The sequence below is a fragment of the Humulus lupulus genome, chromosome 8 (genome assembly GCF_963169125.1).
Source record: "Humulus lupulus chromosome 8, drHumLupu1.1, whole genome shotgun sequence".
NCBI lineage: Eukaryota > Viridiplantae > Streptophyta > Magnoliopsida > Rosales > Cannabaceae > Humulus > Humulus lupulus.
This window is the reverse complement of record NC_084800.1, coordinates 64,432,659-64,452,448: the sequence shown is the minus strand read 5'-3', so window position 1 is coordinate 64,452,448 and position 19,790 is coordinate 64,432,659. Positions and strand designations below refer to the sequence as shown.

The 19,790-nt window shown below is 32.2% G+C and overlaps 2 protein-coding genes across 3 annotated transcripts; both read right to left on the bottom strand.

Annotated features, from left to right (window-relative positions):
* Window positions 1-404: 404 nt before the first annotated feature.
* On the bottom strand, window positions 405-8,845 carry LOC133797546 (putative 3,4-dihydroxy-2-butanone kinase). The gene is made up of 20 exons (XM_062235476.1): window positions 8,633-8,845; window positions 8,205-8,278; window positions 8,038-8,101; window positions 7,633-7,745; window positions 7,489-7,536; window positions 7,229-7,300; window positions 7,021-7,110; window positions 6,186-6,359; window positions 5,822-5,905; window positions 4,644-4,699; window positions 4,325-4,455; window positions 4,154-4,246; window positions 3,901-3,965; window positions 3,162-3,305; window positions 3,023-3,063; window positions 2,161-2,244; window positions 1,982-2,055; window positions 1,800-1,912; window positions 1,632-1,727; window positions 405-899 (listed from the first exon to the last, which is right to left on the bottom strand). The coding sequence occupies exons 1-20, from the start codon at window positions 8,670-8,672 to the stop codon at window positions 774-776; spliced, it is 1,782 nt and encodes a 593-aa protein (XP_062091460.1). The 5' UTR covers window positions 8,673-8,845; the 3' UTR covers window positions 405-773.
* A 2,711-nt stretch (window positions 8,846-11,556) lies between these two features.
* LOC133797545 (uncharacterized) lies at window positions 11,557-18,574 on the bottom strand. 2 transcript variants are annotated; one of them, XM_062235474.1, is made up of 14 exons: window positions 18,480-18,574; window positions 18,032-18,127; window positions 17,632-17,775; window positions 16,258-17,145; window positions 15,957-16,047; window positions 15,789-15,859; window positions 14,406-15,453; window positions 14,228-14,319; window positions 14,027-14,137; window positions 13,573-13,679; window positions 12,957-13,104; window positions 12,495-12,647; window positions 12,135-12,293; window positions 11,557-11,993 (listed from the first exon to the last, which is right to left on the bottom strand). In XM_062235474.1, exons 1-13 carry the CDS (start codon window positions 18,516-18,518, stop codon window positions 12,234-12,236), a joined length of 3,048 nt encoding a protein of 1,015 aa, XP_062091458.1. In that variant the 5' UTR covers window positions 18,519-18,574; the 3' UTR covers window positions 11,557-11,993; window positions 12,135-12,233. The 2 variants fall into 2 exon arrangements, with proteins under 2 accessions (XP_062091458.1, XP_062091457.1); XM_062235473.1 differs by having other exon boundaries at window positions 14,027-14,319.
* Window positions 18,575-19,790: the final 1,216 nt, after the last annotated feature.

Here is a 19,790-nt window from a genome sequence, read left to right as displayed (position 1 = left end):
GGAGACTTAAATTAAAATAAAATTTACAAAGTAAACTTGAGAGAACGTGTTAGGACAAGAAAGAGAAAATGTGATGAGACATTGATAATTTTAAAAATACATCTAAAATTGAGTAAACAAATAGATAAATTAGTTACATGGATAAATATAGTGTTATTTAATTTTTATATAGCTGTCTTAATTTTTTCCAAAAGTAAATAAAGCTTCCATCAAATTTCATTCACAAGATTTTCTGTCACAAAAAATTGAAAATATCTCATCCATTTTAATTTTATAAAAAGTATCATTAACAACATACTTTGAAATAAATGCTAATTTTCTCAATTCTCAAATATGAGTTTGTTGAATTGAACCATGTTTCGAACTAAAATGAATCACTGAAGTGGTTCCTTGCAACCCAAGAATGAACATAAAAATAAAATAAAATGAGGATAGGTTACAAGTTACAACCATTCCTCCTCCTATTTCCAACTCCAAATATTTAAAAATGCAAATTATTCTGAGTGTGTGTGTGAGTGATGTCAACAAACATGTTTGTATAGTTAAAACACCTTAGTCTCCAAGTCTCAAAAAACAAACATCAAGACACGCATGGGCGCGCTCAACTCTCTCGGCATTATGCATAAAAAAGCACAAGCGGAAAGCTTAAAATTGTTAAGACCGTAAATTATAAATGACGAGCAAAAAGAAAAAGGATTTTGTTGGTTGATCTGCAGCCAAAAAAAAGAGCACGAATTGATCATCGACGCATAAGGGGCAGGGCGTATACATAATCACGAAGGCTGGCACTTGTCCTTAACAGCTAAAGCTGCTGCTCTATACCATGATGCTGCAGCCATTGCTCCTGGATCTGGAACCGATGCAAGTATCTCCTCGGGCACATAGGTTGACCGGCCGGCCTACACAAACAATGCATTAGCTTAGGATCCCATATGTTAAAGCTTTCTTCAAGTGTGACAAATTTGTTGACTATGAGTATTGATAGATTCCTCACAACAAGACAATTATTTCGCTTTCTTAGTTACCTTACATGACCAACAAAAAAAAATGAAATACGAGCAGAAAATGAAATAGCATAAGCTGAGAGCAGAAACTAAAGAACCCTGAGAACGTTTTCCTGATGTTTAAAATATGTGGGTTTTTTTCTTTTGAGCTCTCAGCTTTTGCCAGCCTCTTATTGCTAAAAATCCAACAAGGAAATGTCTTCCCACTGTTTTCCTTTGTAGAATCCAAGTTCCCTTGACCTTTGTTTGGATCTTAGATTTTAGGAAGGAAAATAATGATGAATTCTAAACATTTCATTTCATTTCATTGTATTTGGATTCAAACAAGAAATTTTAAAAATGCTTTTTGTTTTAGAAAAATAAAAGTTAAATGTAGTGTAATTTTATAATATTTAAAACAATTTTAAATATATTTAGAAAAGTCTAAAATATTTTCATCCATCTTTTCTCCTTCAAAGTTTTTCCTTAGTAAAATCGAAGATCCAAACAAAGAATTTGTATTGTTATCTTTGTTAGTAGAAGCCAAATCTCCAGGAGGGAAGGTAAATGATGCTAATGAAAGGAAAAACAAATTGCAATAGGCGAATTCAAAAAAGGCAAAAGCAAAAGGATCAGAAATAGTTTTACCTGTGCCTGCATGTGTATGGTTGACTCAGCCCCAGCCAAAGCTGCTTCGGATGAAAGGAGAAAAGCAGTAACAGAGTCTTCCCCAGCATTTAACTTCTGTATGTGAAAAGGGTTATAAGCACAAAAAGCCACAGAATGAACCCGGAATTAAATAACAATAATAATGACCTCCTGGAGAACTGTTGAAGCTGGAATTAAGGCATCTAACAATGTGCGATAGCCAGCACTGGCTCCCCCATATTTACTAACTGCGGCAATAGCAGCTTCGAGTGCTTCAGCCCCTGGAATAAGAAAATGATAAGTCAAGATGAGCTAAGGCTAGTTACTATTGCAGTATGCAATCACCTCACATTTCTTTGCTGTGACATCTGACCGGGTGCTTATTTTTAATTGTCCGTAAAATGCCTTACAAAATATACTATATCTGGTGAAAAAAACAAGCAAACAAGTCTTGGTAGTTATTTAACTGAAACTAATCATATTAAGAAAGGAAAGCTAAATCAAGATAAAAATGAGGAGAAGTAAGCACATGATCCCGCTTGTTCCTCCCATAGCTTTTCCAATAGATGATCCGATTTCATTCACCGTTTCAGCAGCATCATTCAGAGGATAACTAAGAATAGAAACCAGAAACTAATTAGTTATCCCCTACCATTTAGTGTAAGATCTTTTCTTTTTCTAAAATGAGGGGAAAAAATTATGTTAAAAAGAAAAAAATACAAGAAAGAGAACTACATCCTCCCAAATCTAAAAATAGAGCCCAAACACAACAAAAAAAAAATTACACATATAGTATATCTCCAACTCAACAAAAGAAAAGAAATTTAAATATCTTTCCAAACGTTGTAGAACTAATATTATTATTTTCTATAATATTATCATTCTTTTATGCCCAAAAACTCCCTAAGCCTGGCTTGAGTGCAAAACTGGCACCCAACCAAATCCTGCATATTTTGGGAGTACATTTGAAATATATATATATCCACCGTCTCATTGCAGCTCTTACAAAAAAAAGTACATCAAGAACGGGTCTACACCGGATAGAACAACCTCCTTTTCAACACATACAATTTATAAGAGTTAGAAGCCAAGCAAAAGCCTGAACTTTTTTTGGTAGAGACTTTGGCCTTCCATCCAGATATATTCAGTGGAAGAAAAAAGAGAAACCAAAGAATTATCTAACAGGAAAAGAACATGGGATTTACAAGGAAAGAAACCCAGAAATATCCACTCTAATCTGGAATAATCCTTCAAAATATTAGATTAATAAATAAAGTCAAATTCTTCTCCTTCAGATTCCTAACAATTATATAAAACACAATAATATTATCTTTCTGTTCTAATATTTTCCTTTAATTTTAAGAAGAAGAAGAAAGTAAAATAAGACTCACGTTTCCAAGTCATTTAATATCGCAGCTGCACCTTTATACATCTGCACATAAGAAAGTAAAATAAGAGTATAACAAGCAACATACCATGCACCCAACAATAAATAGCATAAGATAGTAGAGACAGATTGATAACACTCACTGTTGACCCACAGTCACCATCACCTGCTCTACTGTCCCACTCATTCAAACTATCCACGATCTTGATTACTGCATTTGCAGCTGCTTCAATAGCCGCCTCAAGAATCTGACCTTCTTCACTCAGTTGAAGCGGCCGACCTAATGACTAATAAAACAAGCAAACAAATATAGAAAGTCAGGCTATAATCTTGTAGCTAAAGTTATCAGGGATAGCAGTAATCTTATATATAAGGAAAGACTAGTCATTATGCTTGATGGAAGAACGAACAATGTACACAAGATTTTAATGTTAGAAAGGTGGCCAGATTAAAACTAATACAGCCCTTCTAATTTATGATACATAAGGAAAACAAACACCAATGCAAATCCCTAGCAAAGAATACAAAAATTACATTATTAATTGAGGCCATCAGAACTCCAGTTGTAACATGGTAATAGTTGACATCCATTGAAATTCAGAAAAGTTTGACAGTTAGTGACATTCAAAAGGCAAAGATAAGTGAGGAGAATGGACCATATCAAATTAAAGGTTCAAGTTTATTTGTCTATTTTGAATTATGATAATATGGAACGTAGCTTCAACAATTCAAACTATGGTGCCAAATTATTTAAAGAACCTCATGTATCGGCCACTTAAAAAAAATCTGCATTAACAAAATTGGTCTTTTCCTAATTCAAATCCCAAGTTATTGTACCACCTGTTTATTATTATTATTGTTGTTGTTGTTGAATGAACATACCTCATCACTCTTTGTAGAACGAGATGGAGGCACGGGAACAGGAATTTTGGGTGGTGGATGACTACCTGCAAGGACAGCTACAGAGCTCAAAAAAAAACTTGGACTTTTTTTTTCGAGGATTCACAGGATACAAATTATATTTGGGGGCAAGATAACTATATAAAATTGTCTGTGTGTGTGTGGGATTTATATTGCTAGAAGAATATATATTAAAAGCTAATGAATAAAACAATATTAAAAGAATAATACAGACCGTCAACACCAACAGGCCAAGCTGGAGCTTTAGTTGGAGCATCCAAAAGTTGCAAAATAGCTTGATCCGCTTTCATGATGGAAATCGAGAAACCTGACAAGGATAACAATGAGAACATTTTTCTTATGTTTTATCAATAAGCTATTTCGTATTTTCTTTCTAAATCCAGACCTGCCATATCAAGAGAAGTCATAAATGATCCTGTATACACTCTATCAACCGCCAGTCCATGCTCCAGTTGCAACTTTGGTACTGCTTTTCCAGAAGCAATCATTAGTTCCATCACAGGAGTGGCACCTAAACTGCAATGAATAAGCATTTATTTTATAATTCATTCAAATGAGGATGCATCATAGTAATTTAATAACCATCTCTACATTCATACGTATTTTAGCCTCACAATTTGATTCTGATAAAAAAAAATACACACATACAAGTCGCACACACATCTATAAGTTTATATAGATGAAAATAAATTAGCATAATCTACCCGTTAATCATTAGGACAACTCTGTTTCCTCTCGTAATCGGAACATAGTTGTTCTCCTGCAAACAGCAATATTTGGACAATGTGAGATTGGATATCTTGTAAGATGAAATTCAAAATGTTTTCACTATAAGCTCAGCAATGCATAATATCTAAAGGGAGTGAGAGACTTGAGCAAAAAAAAATAAAGGGAGTGCAAGAAAAAATTATAATTTTTTTTAATATCAGGGGGATACTTTTAGAAGAGAGCTGGGAATGGGAAAAAAAATAGAGGGTGTAACATTACCCACCATAAATTTTTTTTGCTATTTTTCTAAATAACAAAGCTAAATATGTTAGCAGAATCTAGAGAATGGAACACAGGAACTGAAACAAATATGGAATTGAATCCAAAATATGTTGCAGATTCATGTGTCTTTCATTTTCCATTTACCATTACTAAAAAGGCTACCAAACTAACACCCCCTGTAATCTTAGCATCTCCCCTTCCCTCCAAAACCTTTAAAGAAATCAAATACCAAACCCACCTTCTCAACATCAATTTTTAAAACAAGTTTCTTGCCATTACTCTATAATCACCTGACGCTTCATTATCCATTAATGTCCATCCAAAGTTTGTGTTGTCTCCCAATATATAGGCTCCAGAGGCCTTTTACTCCTACTGCTGATGCAGCTAGGTAATCTACTGGACAACAATTTGGCTAAAAGATTGTAATGACTAGCGACAAGACCAATTAACTGATCTTAAGTCACCAATGGTACAAGATTTCATTTTTTTCAAAATAAAGGCAAATGAATGTTCATTGGCAACTCCATTTTTTTCAATGCAGAATACATAAACTTTAATAAAATAGAAAGAAGATAAGAGGTACAATGATCAGAGGACAGGGACTCCATCACAAATGGAAAAGATAAAAATATATGTATATATACATATCTCAAAACAATCAATCCATCAAAATATCAGAAAACACTCTAAAAACTTTCTCAGCATGCAATAACAATGAAACCTAAATTGAACCTTATCCCACAGAATTACCTCATCGGACTACTTATAGAAGATGACATATACAACAGGGTACAACTTCTGGGTAGCACAAAATTTTAATATTTTCTATAAAAATTTCCTGCATATTTGCTAATTACTTAGAATGGACTCTCCCTAAAGCATTGTGCCTTACCGATGATAGTATCTGATTCAAAACATGAGAAACAACTACATCAACTGGTTGAAGGTCAGCCACAGCAGCACCAGGTTCTCCATGCTGTAACAGAAATAAAGAAATCAGCTATAAGAATAAAACTATGGCAAATGTGACAAACCAATAAAAGCTGCTGGAGAGTGATAATTTTAAATATCCAGTTTATGATCATTACATTTAAATAAATAATAAAAAAAAAACCTCATCTATCTTCAAGTCTCTCAGCAGTTAGATTAAATTTTAAGTTATTTTATACAAAAACCAGAAACAAGAAAATATTAACCGTGCTAAGCTACAATGATGGAAATTACTAATGTAAGCACTATAAGGTGTATAAACATACAATTCCAAGACCCAGTTCCATCTTTCCTGGGCCCAAACGATCTGATGTAACTAGACCAGGCAGTGTGCAAACAGATAGTGCAACACCCATTGTTCCAACCATTTCAGATGCCCGTTTGGCCTCTGCAGCAACAAGAGCAAGTGAAAGCCCAGCAGCAGCTGCAGCCCCAGCAACCTAGTTTTCACAATAAAAGAATACAGAACTATAAGTAGATAAGGTCATTGCCTACTTAGCGAAAAAGGAATTTAATAATTGAACTACATGCTTATGCCCTGATCAGGATCTACATGCATCATAGAATCTTTTAAGTCTTTATAATTGAAGAAACCAAATATAGGCCTTTTGAGCAGGAATCACCCAACCCACCTAGTCTACCAGTTTTCCATTCTTTTCTCATTACCATTACCATTCCACCACTACAACTAAACGACACCTTAATGGCTTCACTTATGAAAGGAAGCAGCTTTCTTGTATGTCTTCCTCAATATTGCATTTCATTTTTCAATAAAATTTCTATACAAAAAAATGGTTGAATATTCTACTGAAATTTCTATACAAAAAAATGGTTGAATATTCTACTGATCATTAAGTAACTAGGAATTTAGTTCACAAATTCCAAATGTCAAAAAGCTTTAGGAATTGTGCAAATCCTTTTCCCATGACTCACTCTTTGAATTTTGATCAATTGCATTTCACTGGGAAAGTATTACAAACTAATGTTCAAGCTTTTTTCTTTTCTAGGGAAAGCAAGCGAGAGGGTATAGAGTGGCATACATAAACATGAATGTGCATGCCATCAAAATCCTACATAATGCAAAGAAGTGAGAGACAGAACCTTGTGAACAAGAATCGTCCCAGCCAAACCCCTTCGACCAGCTATGCCTCTAGGTGGAGGTAATGCACAATCATCTCCAACAAACACAATCTGAAAGGTTTAATTTACAGTTCCACGATAGCGTTAAAACCTTCTAATAAAAACGACAGTACGCTATATTATTTTACTAGAACAACCAAGAGATGAGAAACTAATAATGAAAACATACCTCAATGTTATAACCTTCAGACTTTGCTTGTTCAGCAGCCAAACCAAAATTTAAGCGGTCACCAGTATAATTCTATAAACACCCAGATTGCAAAACCATGAATCAAGAAATGAGTTTCATGGCTCTTTGAAATTTAAAACGCTACATTTCTTGTTGTTGTAAAATAGATGTAAAGCCCGTGAGAATTTCTTCTGAATGTGGATATATCAAATAATGCATTGACATGCTGACAGATGCCATAATGACAAAAAGTAAAATACCTTGACAATAAGAAGACACCCCATTGGACCAGTTACAGCTCGAATGCCCTAAAGTTCAACGACATCAGATTATCCTCTAATTTTATATAACTGATAGGGTGAACATCCTCTTTAATTACACGAATAAATTGGAAGAGATCATACAGCTAGAATTGAATCAACAGGTGGAGAGGCAAAAACATCCCCACAAATTGCTGCTGTCAGCATCCCTTCCCCAACAAATCCAGCATGTGCAGGCTCATGCCCACTTCCACCTCCTGCATCATTAAATTCAGAGTACAGCAAAGGATCATTTCATACTTCCAACTCACTGCCAATGCTCAATTCAAATTATGCAAATCACTTAGTTTCGAAAATCAAATCAGTGACGAAAGTGCAATGCACCCAGAACAGGCACAGAAAATTACACACTAGGTATTTTATTTACAACCATATAATAAGGTGGGTGTATTTAGATCAGTCAATACACTATGCTTAACAAATATTAATATTAACTAGAAACAAATACTCAAAAAAAACACTTGAATGAGGTTTTCCAACTTTTAAAACCTGATATAATAGCAACTTTATCGTACGTTGCAGCAGAAACATCAGCACGTAATACAACCTTCACCTGCATTTCCCACAATCAACAAGAAATGTTGATGATAAACTCATAACTTTGATGTATGCAAAATAAAAATGAAAGCATTTTGAGTAAGGACCAAGAATAGGACCTGAGGAAAGCCATCTAAGTATTGCAGGCCAGGGTACGTTTCCACAAGACCCTCAATGAACTCGGTCACCACATCTACAACCACCACCACAACAACTCCATAATATTAGAATTTACACATGCATCAGCCAACACTTCTAGAGACTTCGATCAACGATAAATGATCACTCTTTAAAATCAACAAAAATCAGTAATAACACATAATATCGACACGATTATTCTAGTTTCGTTTTGGGTTTCCCAGAACTCCCAACAAAAATAATATAATGATTGAAAACCCAGAAAATAAAACTTTGATTATAGGATGGACAATTCGTGCATGTATATTAGAATCGAGAACAGCACATTTGACTCTGCGGCCAATGCAAATAGAGAAAAATACTAAAGGGTTTGGTTGAGGAAGAGAGAGATAGAGCGAGGTAACGGTACCATTGGGGTTGTTGATGAGCTTCTTGCCCTGAAAAGCCATGGCGAAAGAGGAATCACAGTCAGAGAACAGAGAGAGTATGGTGATGAAACAAGTCAATCAAAATGCCCTCCTCCTCTCTCCCCTGGCGGAATACTGGTTTTTCCGTCGTCAGAGAGCCAGAATATTAAATTAATTTATTTTATTTTTTTGGTTGAATATTGATATTTGTCTTCAAGTGTTACAAGAAAAATACCATTATATCTAATTCAATATTTATTATAGAAATATATTTGGTGACACTTGTTTAATATTTTTTTTCCTTAATTGATTATTAAAATATTATATTTAAAAGAAAAATTCTCTTATCCATTTTTTTTTCTTTCTTTATCTTATTCGTCTCAATAATGTTTGTCATGAGAGAATTTATCTCTCTTTCTATCATATATAAAGGGGAAATGTTTATCTTAATACTTATAGGATATTTGGAAAAATAATATTTTTTTTAATAATTCCTTCCAAAATAAGTTAATATTTGTGACATATTTGACATTCCATCTAATAAGTTAATTTGTAAAAAATTATCAAAAGAATGTCAACATTAAAAAACAAATTATTCACTTACTCAAAAAAAAATTATTTTCACTAATTACTTTAATAAAATTTTCTCAAACAAAAATTACTTAAAATAATTGTAATATTTACCAAGGATTTTTTTTTAATATCTGACATAATTATAATTTTTTTTTAATATCTGACATAATATCTTGTGATTGTCAAAACCAACATGATAAACTTTGGCTGATCAACTTATGAATAAGATTTAATAAAAAACCCAACTTACTTTTTATATAATGATATTAATTATTTATTTAAAATAAAACAGGATAACTTATAACTTAAAAAATACAAAATACAAAATTCGAAACTAAAATTAAAAATTCAAATATAAATATAAATAATTTTATTTATAATTCAATAAAAGAGTATTTTTTAGTTTTTTAATAAAATCTTGTCAGAAGTTGATAATCACATAGTTTTTATATAAATATATATAATTTTAAAGAATATAAGGTTACATTTAATATTTGATGAAATTCATAGTATAAAATCATAAAATAGTGTAAAACCTAAAGTCAATCCTATATATTTCACTATTTGACAAGTTGCCAGAATTTTAAATATTCTTGTAAATAAAGTGTAAGATTTGTTTTAGTGAATAAAGTGGATAAGTCTTAATCTTTTTTAAGTATCTATACTTTAATTTGTTTCTATTAGAATATGTTAGCACACATGTCACTTGATAAAAAAAAACATTGACTGTGTTTGATAAAAATTTTATTTTTTATTTTCTTAAACATGAAAATAGAAATATGGTTTTTATTCTTGTTTTTTGATTTTTTAAAAATAAAAATATATTTGGTAACTACTTTTATTTTTTATTTTTAAAAATAAAAACATAAAAGATGTATTTGGTAACTTATATATTTGATAAATAGTTTTGGAAGTCATCGATAACATTGGAGAAAAGAAGCCCAAGACTATCGGGGTGAAGAGGAAAAAAAATGAGAAACTGTTTAAAAAATAATTAAAAGTAAGAAAAATATGTTTTCAAAATTTGATAAAATTTAATGAAAATTTAAAAAAGTAAAAAATAAAAATAGACTTACCAAACAAACTTTCTAATTTTATTGTCAGATTTTTAATTAAATAAATAAAAAATTGATTAAATAATGATTTACACATTACTATTATTTTTTTTTATGGTTTAATTGTAAAAGGTAATAAAAAAAAGTGGTTTAAATAATTAAAATATTGATATAAATTTGTGTATTGTGTATATTAAAATAAAAATATCTAATTAATACATTTTTTCACCTCAAAATATTCATATTTAAATAGAAATAAATAGAATACGTAACGTAAATAATAATAGAAAGATGTTAACAAATAAAAAAGGAAGAACTTTTATTTTATTTTGCTGTGCATTTATGTTTGGTTTTTAGACTGATATAAATACACAAAAGGAAAATTATAATCACTTGCATAAATTTGGATATTATTATTATTTGAAAAAGTGTATTCTTATCCTAATTACTTTTACAATTCAAATACAGCCAACACAATCCCAAACAAAGACAATGAGAATTTAATATTATAGATGATAACATTGTTTATTGATTAAAAAAATAAGAGAGATAAAGGATCAAAGGAAGATTAGCTAAATGTATAGAGTGGCATCCAATTTAGGGAAGCTTCTTACTGAATAAATATAAAAACAACGTTTTCCAGAGATTTTAATAGGAAACTTCATCAGCCAAATATAGACAACGAATAATATATATATCAATATTTTTATATTTTTAAAGAAATATAGTGTGGGTTACAAGTGATACCATAAGACAAAAAGGTCTTTATTCAATGTTTCTTGTAATTTTTTAACAAAAGATTCCATTAGGAACAATGTTAATATTTTATATTCATTTTCATTATTGATTTAAATGGAAAAAAAATCATAATGTTGACTTTTGAGGTAAAAAGCTAAAATGATGGGATAATAAGTTAATAACAAAAAAGTTTAGCCTATCCTACCTTATTAAAAGAATATTAAAATATAAATTTTAGAGAATTTTGTTATCATTATTATTGTTAAAAAATAACATTTAAACAGTTCTTTTTTAATTTATCCAAAATTGTAAAAGTTAGCCTATAGCCTATATATTTAGTATAAATTTGGTATTATATTCAAACATTATGTTTAGAAAAATCATGTCAGCATTAAAAAATTTCGAATTTAAAAATGTAAAAAATAACAATAATCCGTGTTTATGTTGCAACTGGTTTAAATATATCACTGATTTTTTTTCTTGTAATTTATGTCAAAAGTATCATAATGTACTTTTCCCTTTGGAAAGATAAGTATATGCTCTGTGAGTAGACACTGCACATTATGACAGATGGAGAAGAAGTACCACATCAATACAGCCACCTCCACCTCCAAGTTCTTTTCTTTTCTTTTTTCATGCAGAATCTTTATAGATATTAAATATAATTTATTTGTACATTTCAAACTATGCTAAATACACATATATATACAAGGCATAGTTATACCCATATACATATAATACATTTATTAAGAAGAAAAAAAAAAGACAAAGCACAAAAGATTTCATGTCTTCCTCACTCTGTCTCTTCCTTTAGGTTTGGAGTTTGGGTTAAGGTAATTTATAAAAATTGGACTCTCTGAGGCTAACAGACCAACAGCTCAAGAGGTGGTTAGGTTTTCAAACACAAAGGGCACACTCACTCTTGTAATGGATTTTACTTGCATTGCAATCTTGTCTGGTGGGGTCCAATATCAGCTTAAGATTCCATAACATGAGCCTGAGAAAGATTAAAATAGATATTCTTTGAGCAAAAAAACTAACTCTAACTGGCTTGATTGGATGCTTTCGTAGTCCAAAAGATCACACTAACAGGAATCAATAGACAGCAATTCAAAATAAAACAAATATATATTAATACCTGCTAAGCAGAGCTTTGAGCAGCAGATTTATACTTCTTCATCTGGTTGTTTGGTAAATGAGAATCTATGTAACCATTAAACTTGACAAGAAATAGTATTCATTCTGCAAAGGGAAGAAGTTTTCCTGAATGTAGACTCTTCACTATCCAATCAGCCGGCTGCAAAAATGATACAAGGGATTTACAATTGGCTCAGTTTAAATCCACACATTGAAGAGAAATTCAGATATTCCAAAATTTAGGGAACAACATACTAGCATCGAAATGTCCATGGAAGACAGTAATTAAAAAAAATTATCATTTTGCATGATAGCATAGATGGATAAAAAACTTGTTATTCTAAAGCAATTAAGAACTGACCATCATTGGTATCTGCCGTTCATTGGCACATTGCCTTAAATGGCGTGATGTCGTGTTCTCATCCTCAGTAACAATAACTCCCGCATTAATCTGTTTCTTGTCCAGATTATGGACCAACCAATGAAGGATCTTAAACACTTTCCCGCCACCATGCTAGGCAATGCAGAAACAGGGAAAGATTAAATTAGCAGGAGCAAAAATAATACTATAAAACCCTAATCAGTTATTGCACAGTAACTTCCTAAAAAAATCTTATGGATGACAACATAACAAAGTTTTACATGTCATGAAAAGCATAACTTCCCTGTTCTTCTTGTCATATATTAAGAGATAAAAAAATGTATTCTGACATGTGTTTCTCTTTGTTCTCTACTGTACTATTTCTCTTGCCAATAATTAGACACGGAAATAGCATCGAGAATACTGCAAGTAAAAAATCTGAACATGGATTACATTAAATACCTTGACTATTTTAGACAATTTGGTACAAAAATTTGGCTTCCCATGAAGCAAGATTCCTACTTTGTCGAAGATACTATTATTTTTGTCATCATGATCTTGCTTCTCAACTCTGCTACTATGTACATCTTGCCATGGTAGAATCATGTATCTGCAAAAGAATAAATTTGATTGATGCAACCATTGAGATATTCATACATATATAAGCTTGCTCGCAAAAAGTCAGTATGGTTTATGGCCTATTTCAAAGCAGTGGATGTGATATACATTCCAAAACTTTAAATTATAATCATAAGATCATAATGATAATAATTAAGGCAAAAATTAAATTTGCCTTCCTTGATTATTTATTAGCTCTACCCTTTCATATGATAATCCTTTTTAGTACACCCATTTCACATATGCTGTTGTTGGATCACATTAAAATTATAAAAGTAGAAAAACATCTTCTGGATACTATAGAATCTATGGTAACAACTAACAAGTAATACAAGTTGCTTGTAGAATCTTCTGCTATTTGCTGATATGGTTCTGGAAAGACTCATTTCTATAAAAAGGAACGAGATATAACCCCATGAACAAACCTAAAAATGATATTCAAACAAGAAGTACAACTTACTTCTCAGGTGCTACAATAAACCCTGCTCCAACTGAATCAGTAACCCAATCAACCTTCAATATTAAAGCAGTTACTGCACATCCATACAAGAACTTGATAGTTTGTTGCTGAGAGAAATAAGAAAGACCTTATTAAGAAACAAGTATACAAAGTTAATCCACACGTCTCAAAGTATAAAGATGTTGTAATTATAGGAGATACAAGAACAAAACAGTCTAATTTTATTTTTTTAAAAGCTATTTTCATAATAATATGGGAGGGTCACCACCTCCTAATAAGAATCTAAATGACTTTTCAAGTTTTTGATTTATTCTGATTTATGAGAAGTAGAAGTAACAAGTTGTAAAGATGCTTTCTGGCCCTAAGTCTAAACACAATGGCATTTTTGTCAAATCCACCATTCAAATGATAAATAGTAGAAATGGGAAAAATTATTATAATATTTTATATCCACCTTTTTTGAGGATAAGACAATAGGAAGCTGGTACCAATAATTTCTTGACCATCTTTTTCTCCTTGAATTTGGAGGAGAAGGAATATCAGTGAGAATAATACCACCATGTTTCTGTATTTGTCGTTTAACATCCTTAGACTTCTGACTAGAAATTCCTGTTAGCAAAAATTGTATGCCTTGGAATATCAATCCCTTACCAACCTGAGAGCAACAACCAAGAAAACCTTTTTCGATTTGATAGCTTGACCTTTTACCGATATACTTGATCTTTTTGCTTGCAACCATAGTTGAGCCTACATTTAAACAACAAGCAAAGACACAACATCAGTTTCAAACTTTTTTTGACCTAATGGCATTAAATTACTCAACCAAGCCTTACAATTTCTTTTAGAAGAATGCAGCTCCTGAATGCTCTTCCTTGGTTTAATTTGTCCTTCTTCAGAGAAACGAACTCTCTTTCGAGCAGGAAAGTGTCTATCATGGGAATTCTTGTGGTTTGATTGTATCTTTTGAAGTCCTAATATTTGTTGAAATTTGATAACACCATCTGGATGTGGTTCTTGTTCAGGATGCACATATCCATTGGATTTTAAAATAGAAGGTCCAGAAGCTAACTGCGGGTGTGTTAGCTTTTTCACTTTGTCAACTGAATTCCCATTCACCATAGTTTCACAAACTTCCTCATTCTTGTTTCCAGCAAAAGAATTGCAGACAGAATTGAAGAGTGGCAACTGCTTAGAACTCCTTTTATCAGAACCACTAATGCAATTCATATTCTGATTGAAAGCAAGATCTTTCCACGGCTCACAACTTTGTGATTGAAATGATTGATTATAGTGAACACTTTTCCCATTAGATGCAGAAACATTTTGTGGAAAAAGCATACTGTATGTCTTGAGTGAAGTAAGCTGTCTTCTAACTATACCTTCAGAACCTTTATTAACTATGTCTGTGTTCCCACACTGAAATTCAACATTTACTTTTGAGAGGTTGCGTGAATTTTCTATTTCAAGTTCTACAGTGGATCTGAAGTCTCTTTCATTACCATTTTCCATATCACCCTGATTCTGAACTTCAACAGAGTTGGTATCATCTAAGGAAATACTGCATGGAACAACCAAGCAGAGAGGATCGCCCAAAGAAGAACTTGAAGATTTCACAACATCTTGAGAAATTATTATCCTTTGATTTTCTTTGTCAAGCAAACCTGCATTGTTTATACTTGACTGTGACCCTCCATGGGACTTGAACTCATGTATTGGAACTAAAGAGTTTGCATCCGGAGCAATGTCTGCTGACTCTGACAGTAAGCTTGTCTCACAAGCAAATGCTTTCATGATAATCTTGGCATTATTCAGCTTTAACCGTGCAGAAGCATCTACTTCATTCTGAAAGGTAGACAACGCAATGGCTGCATCTACTTCCTTCTGAAAGGTAGACAATGTAATCATTTCCACATGAGAAAACTTGGTTTTACTTTACATGTCTTACAGTTATGGCAAGATAAACTGAAGAGGCAATTTACAATATAAGCTATTGAAATTATTTTCTCTATGCTTCAGTGCTATATTTGCTGCATGTGCCTGCTCAACGGTAATGGATGCAGAGAATGCTAAAGAAAATTCAATATTAACAATTAAAATCAGTCAATCGATTATGTTCTCTTACAAATTACAACATAAAGTTTCCTAAACTCAATAACAGATAGTACAGATAATTTAAAGTATGAAGAAGAAGGAATTAGATAGATGAGAGCAAGCACCTTTGTTGACCAGCCACCTAACCATCGACTTTGAAATCTTTCTGAAACTAGGTAAGTAACCCTATCTTCTCCTTCACAGAACCATAAATGTAGGGTATATTTGAGTTGGCAATCAACTATAGTAAAAAAAAAGAAGCAAAAGAAAAGCAATTTCAATTTTCAACTCACTGGCATCCTCTAACTTTGATTCATGAGAAGCACTTTGTTCTTTGGTTTGCAGCTGAGATGAAGTCCGATCTACCGCAGATGAGCCAACTGCCTGGGAGCAAAAGTTGCACTGTTATTTTATTATTCAAGTGACTATACAGGATGCCAAGACAATAAACCTCCTGGATTCTAATTTAGTAAAGATAATTAATAGACAGGTAAAAAAAAAAGCATAAAAAAGAGAAAGAAACTGTTACGCATGTTCTGTTTTTCTTATTAGATAAGTGAGAAAAGAAAGCATAATTAGGTCAGCATAATTTACCTGTGCCGTATCTACAACACATGGATTTTTTGGTGTTGATGAATCATTTTTACTAGCTGTGGTGGTGGCATTTAAACTAGGAATAGGATCGTCAGAAAAATTATTTTGCCTCTCACAATCAAGAGATTCTAAAGGCAAATCCATTCTTTCTACTGCATCTATCTTTAAATTATTTTCAAACTGCTTTGGTGTAGCAGTATCATCAAAATTGACTTGCTGAGCCCAAAGTTCAGTGCTGACAGAATGATTGTCATATCTGTAGCAATTTTCAGAGGCAGGAGTCTCTTCAACATGAGAAATAGCAGAGCCATTAACTTGAAGATCATAAGTATCACACGTCAATCCTACATCTTCAAAAGCATCTGTCATTGCAAAATCATCCAAGTCTGAGAGAGAATCAAGATCACCATTTTCTTTGGTGGAGAAATCAAATGAATCTTCTAGCCATTCCAATCGTGCCTGCTTCACCCGAAGGGTAACTTCCAGCAAATCTGTTGAAATTATTTCTTCTACGTCTGACCTACTATTTGCTATTTCATGTATAACCAATGCTTCAGATGCTGCGATTGAGAGTTCAACTGCATCATACATTTCAGTATCTTTAAGATGTCCAACATTGAACTCTCCGTAGTGCCTCAGAGGACTCTTGCTATTGCCAGGATACTTTTGGCAAGGTTCTGGCTTGGAATTTCTAGGATGCATATCTAGATCACCAGCATTGCAGCTTATTTTAGGCCAAATATTCTCTTTTAGAGCAATGGGATTTTCAAATTGTTGCACTGGGGGAATAAATCTAGAAACAGGTTGAGATGCATCTGAAACCAAAATTTGAGAGGGGACACATTGTGCACTTTCATCCGACGAGAGATGGAGAAGAAATTGAAGCACCTGTTGATGGCAAAACCCATATAAATTCACAAACACTCTTACCAAGAAAATAGAAAAGATTAAATATACATCCAAATCAATTTGAAAATGATTAAAAAATTAAAAAAATTATAAAACATTTAATCCCAGCTACAGAAAACCAAAGAAAACAGAACACACAGAAATTAAAATGGGCCAATACTCTAGGATTTTAGTCCATCCATCTTAAATAATTAGACTCTAATAAGTTGAAGAAAAGTCCTAGTCTTAAAAAGGATGCTTTGGCTTGAACATCTTTTGTATTACATTCTCAATTTGTACTGCTCTATCTACTCCTAAATAAATAGTTCCCAAAATTTAGAATGCTATTTGAATATGGTAGAAAACCTCAAGGGATCCTATGAGATAAGGTAGTTGAAAAGTAACTAACTAATTAGACATGCAACATGTACTTGATTTAAAAAATTGTTCCATATTAGCTAGTACCCTTGAAAACCATAATCTTACATTTCCATGAGATGAAGCCAAACTCATTGATGGATTGTCTTCTCCAGAAATGAACAAGTATAAGTGGTCATGAATACCTTCCTCCCTTGACAACAAAGCTACATCATTTTCAGCGCAAATGTTTCCTTGCAATGATGTGAGATCCTATCATAGTAGTGACATAAAAACATGAGCCAAAAATTTAACGAGGGAAGCCCTTGCATTTAGACTTGGCATAACGTGCAATCTGCACATCCGCAAATTTTATGTACAAGAACACAAAATATGCAGATCGCTTATCAACTAAATCTTCAAAATACAATTCTTAAAATGGCCATTAAATAGAGAAATTATATTATGCTCCGCATATTTCTATTAGCAGTTGCAAAAGCATATGTAAAATATGAAAGAAAACCCAAACCTTTGATGCAAGCTTCGAAGACCCAAAAGGTTCCTTTATGCACCCACCAAATTGTTCCACCTGATTCTGAACCCAATCAGGAGCCCAGGCTAAATCCTACATTCAGCAGATAATCAAAACATCAACATTCATTGAAAATTTCCACATAAAGGCAAATGCAATGCAGCCAAATGATGAACTCTAATACCCCAGAGAATAACATAATGAATGAAAATTTTCTGAGTTTCCACAAAACCCAAAATGAACCCTTCAAGAAGTCCATTACTTTCCAGCTAATATATATATATATATACATAAAAACCTAAATAGTATTGTTTAAGAACACTGAAACTATTAAGTGAGGTCTATAACAGTATTCAATTCACAAATATAAAGAAAGAAGGAACAAAGAAAACCATAAATATCATTAGCCGAAAAGAAAAGGTAAAGGATAAGAGCAAAATGATACCTCGGAGAACTGAGGAGGACGAAATCCTTGGGCATCCATGGACACAACCAGAAAAAGAACCCGAGGCTGAGGGAGGTAAATTTACCGCCAAAAGGACTAAATAAACAGACAAACAAATCATAGGAGAGAGGACATAACTTGGGCCGTTTGGCTTGGTATTCGTTTGGGCTTAGGGCCCCATAAAGCCCATAAAAACATCCCAAGCCAGATGGATTGAAGTATATCACGAGCTTACGTGGCCTATTTTTAGTGGATCCCACCGATATACAAATATTTTTACCGCCAAATTCTTTACTTTTTGTTGTATTTTGGTTTTAGAGTTTTATAGTTTGGCTGCTCTGGTATTTAATGTAGTTTCTTTCCCCTCCGTTGGAAATGATTTCCAAGAAAGATTTTTTTTTTAATTTAGTAGAATTTTATTTTGATTTTTTTTTTTTTGGTAAAAACAAGCTCTTCAACTTTTTTTAAGTACTTGCACAATAAATCTTCTAAATATTTTCTGAAGAGTTTAATAAACATTTTACATTATTTTTAGTCCACCAATTTTAAGAGTTGCTTTCAATGGTCAATCCAAACTAGTGGGGTTGTTCCATAGCTAATTAGCTATAACACTTCTTATATCCTTATTCTTTGTTTGTGATTTTTGCCTAGCATTTATTTGGTTTGAATGCATTTATGTGGATTTTGAATTTAACTTTTAATTTTATATTTTTATTTGTGTGAGTTCACAGAAAATTTAAGGTCTGAATTAGATTATTAATGAGAGTAAAGAAGACAATAAAAATGAATATAGATTTTTATTTTTAAAAAAAATCTCTGAACATCATTAAATAAATATATTTTCTTACCAATTGTGGTTTATTTGACTGTTGTTCCTATTATCATGAAAAATAATATGATATTTTTTCTGGGTTTGAACTCCATCCATTGTTGGGTTTTTTTAATGGAGGAAGAAGAAAAGTACAAAATAAAAATAAATAAATAAAATACTTGATACTATAAATTTTTCTAAAATAAATAAATATTAATATATTGGGTGGAAAACTTAGACAAATGACCTACCACAAAATATATTGGGTGGATCGTTCTACAAATTCCACCGTGTTGCACAGCACTTCTCCAAGTTTTAACATTGTTTTTTCTTTTTTCAACAGAGTTTTAACACTGTTTAAAAATAATAATGGCACAGTGAGGGAAACTACACTAGTTGACCCTAATTAACCATATATTTATAATTCTAACCCTTAGTCCATGTTTTTCACATTATTGACTCTTTAAGACAAAATTACCCCACTGTTCAATAAACAATTA

Excerpts from the sequence above, each read along its gene's own strand:
- LOC133797546 (XM_062235476.1), bottom strand. The coding sequence starts at position 8,672 with ATGGCTTTTCAGGGCAAGAAGCTCATCAACAACCCCAATG. Across the intron at positions 8,279-8,632 it reads GCTCATCAACAACCCCAATG|ATGTGGTGACCGAGTTCATT; the intron begins GTACCGTTACCT and ends TGGTGGTTGTAG. Across the intron at positions 3,966-4,153 it reads TTGGCCTGTTGGTGTTGACG|GTAGTCATCCACCACCCAAA; the intron begins GTCTGTATTATT and ends CTGTCCTTGCAG.
- LOC133797545 (XM_062235473.1), bottom strand. The coding sequence starts at position 18,518 with ATGGATGCCCAAGGATTTCGTCCTCCTCAGTTCTCCGAG. Across the intron at positions 16,048-16,257 it reads GTGTTGTAGATACGGCACAG|GCAGTTGGCTCATCTGCGGT; the intron begins GTAAATTATGCT and ends TTTTGCTCCCAG. Across the intron at positions 12,648-12,956 it reads AATTGTCTAAAATAGTCAAG|CATGGTGGCGGGAAAGTGTT; the intron begins GTATTTAATGTA and ends TGCATTGCCTAG.